This window comes from Papilio polytes, unplaced genomic scaffold (genome assembly GCF_000836215.1).
Source record: "Papilio polytes unplaced genomic scaffold, Ppol_1.0 DF821289.1, whole genome shotgun sequence".
Taxonomy (NCBI): domain Eukaryota; kingdom Metazoa; phylum Arthropoda; class Insecta; order Lepidoptera; family Papilionidae; genus Papilio; species Papilio polytes.
In genome coordinates, this window is record NW_013527915.1 from 2,610,511 (window position 1) to 2,612,516 (window position 2,006).

At 42.0% G+C, this 2,006-nt stretch overlaps 1 protein-coding gene across 1 annotated transcript; it reads right to left on the reverse strand.

Annotated features, from left to right (window-relative positions):
* Window positions 1-545: 545 nt before the first annotated feature.
* Window positions 546-1,655, reverse strand: LOC106109099 (death-associated protein kinase related). Its single transcript, XM_013290502.1, has 4 exons — window positions 1,651-1,655; window positions 1,115-1,286; window positions 635-935; window positions 546-562 (listed from the first exon to the last, which is right to left on the reverse strand). Exons 1-4 carry the CDS (start codon window positions 1,653-1,655, stop codon window positions 546-548), a joined length of 495 nt encoding a protein of 164 aa, XP_013145956.1.
* Window positions 1,656-2,006: the final 351 nt, after the last annotated feature.

Here is a 2,006-nt window from a genome sequence, read left to right on the forward strand (position 1 = left end):
GCCAGCGACAGCGGCTCGTACGACAGGATCTCCGGCGCTGAGCACCACACAGACAATTGACTATCGACATCATTTTTGATAATGGCGTCGTCGAGACGTTTACACACAACAATTAGCAAACTATTCAGAAAATAACTCTTTCCTACTTTAAAAAATAATTTAGATAAGATGAAAGTGCAACTTAACATTTTTAATGTAAGATTAACTTGCAAATATACCAAAAACACATTGATAATTTAATGTTAGAACGTTTGCTGCTATAAGGATAGATTCTTATTGCAAAAAAATCACGCTCTACAACTCAATTACGTAACATCTTGAATTATTCATCAATCAACGTACCATATTTCTATGGAAAAATAAGTTTACAATGGCAAAGTATAGCGAAGTGCGGCGATGATGTAAATGATATTCAGAGTGGAACGAACAGCTCCGGCGGACACGCGTTATGTTATTGATAGCTTATGTACTCAATTATTTACGCGTAACAGCTTGTAACATTGAAAAGGAGAAAGTACAGTGTGAAATAATCATTTAGATAATTATTAAACAGTGGATAAATCTATGCACAAAATAACATTTAATTTGAGACAACAGTTGACAGATTTGTGTCGGTGTGCGATAAGATACTGACCGACATAGTCCCTGGTGCCGAGTATCTCGCGCACGTGAGCGCCGGGCTGGATGGCACGACTGATGCCGAAGTCGCAGATGACGAGTTCCTCGTTGCCGGCGCTGAGCAGCAGGTTCTGCGGCTTGAGGTCGAGGTGTGCGACACGGCGCGCGTGCAGATGCGCCAGGCCTTCGAGTGCGTGTCGCAGCGCTCGTCGCGCGCCCGCCTCCGCCAGCCGCTCCTCCGCGTCCAGCACGTGTTGTAACTCGCCGCCCGCGCACAGCGACAGCACTATAGCCACCTCTGACCGCGTTTCGTATACCTGTAAATACACAATTGCAACGTTAAACTTATTAAGATCTTCCACGACCATGGAAATTCGCAATACCAGAGGATCAGGAGATTTAATACCACCCTTTGAGAAAGTATTGACATATTTAGAGTCTTTCTATGATAACTTAAGCAGTACGGACATAAAGAATTATAAGATTCTAAACCTACCTCGTGCAGCCTAACGACGCGGTCGCAGCCGCCGCACAGCGCGAGCACGGCCACCTCGTGGTATATCTCACGCGTGGAATCCGCCGCGCGCCGCCGCTTGCGGATGAACTTGGCCGCGAACTCCTCCCCGGTTACTCGATGCCGAATCTTGCGCACCGATGCAAACTTGCCTCTGTAACACAACATTATAAAATTGTAGTGACAATCAGACAGGTTTTTTTTATAAAGTTAAAAAAAATCATTGCAACATACGAGTACATCTGCAATGTTATAGTAGTTATTACAAAAAAGAAGATATACATTTTATAAGCGTATTCTAGTCCATTAGCCCACCTAATAACGGTACGACTAATAGATTAGTTGGTTTATGGTTGCAATCAAATAGCTATAAAACTTTAATTTGCAAACCTACATTTAAAGCATCTTCAATTAAACTAAACTAAATATCTATCGAGATAAGAATAACACGTTCAAAAAAGATTCTTTAGATTACCGTAACATAAATAATAGACAATTACAAGTCAGATTTATCTGACGGCATTTCCACAGACCAACTAATATGCAGAGAGTTCAACTCTCAGAGTTGTGATTAGGCCATCTCATTAAGCTGTCACTGGGGGAACGAAATGTCCTCCATAAAGACTGTAGAACGCTAGAGGGCGTCACTCAAGATAATTAGTCGCCCGGCTGATATATGCAGCTGAAGCGCCCGACTGACGGCCTGCTGCCGGGACTAGGGTGTCAGCACTCAAGACTACGTTACAATTTGTTATTATTTGTACTCACTTCTTATAGATATCCTCTTACCAAGATCTTAAAACGATAGAAGATAGATATAGTTAATATTAAATTTTATATCTCCACATTTATGCAGGCAAATACTTAAACAAAC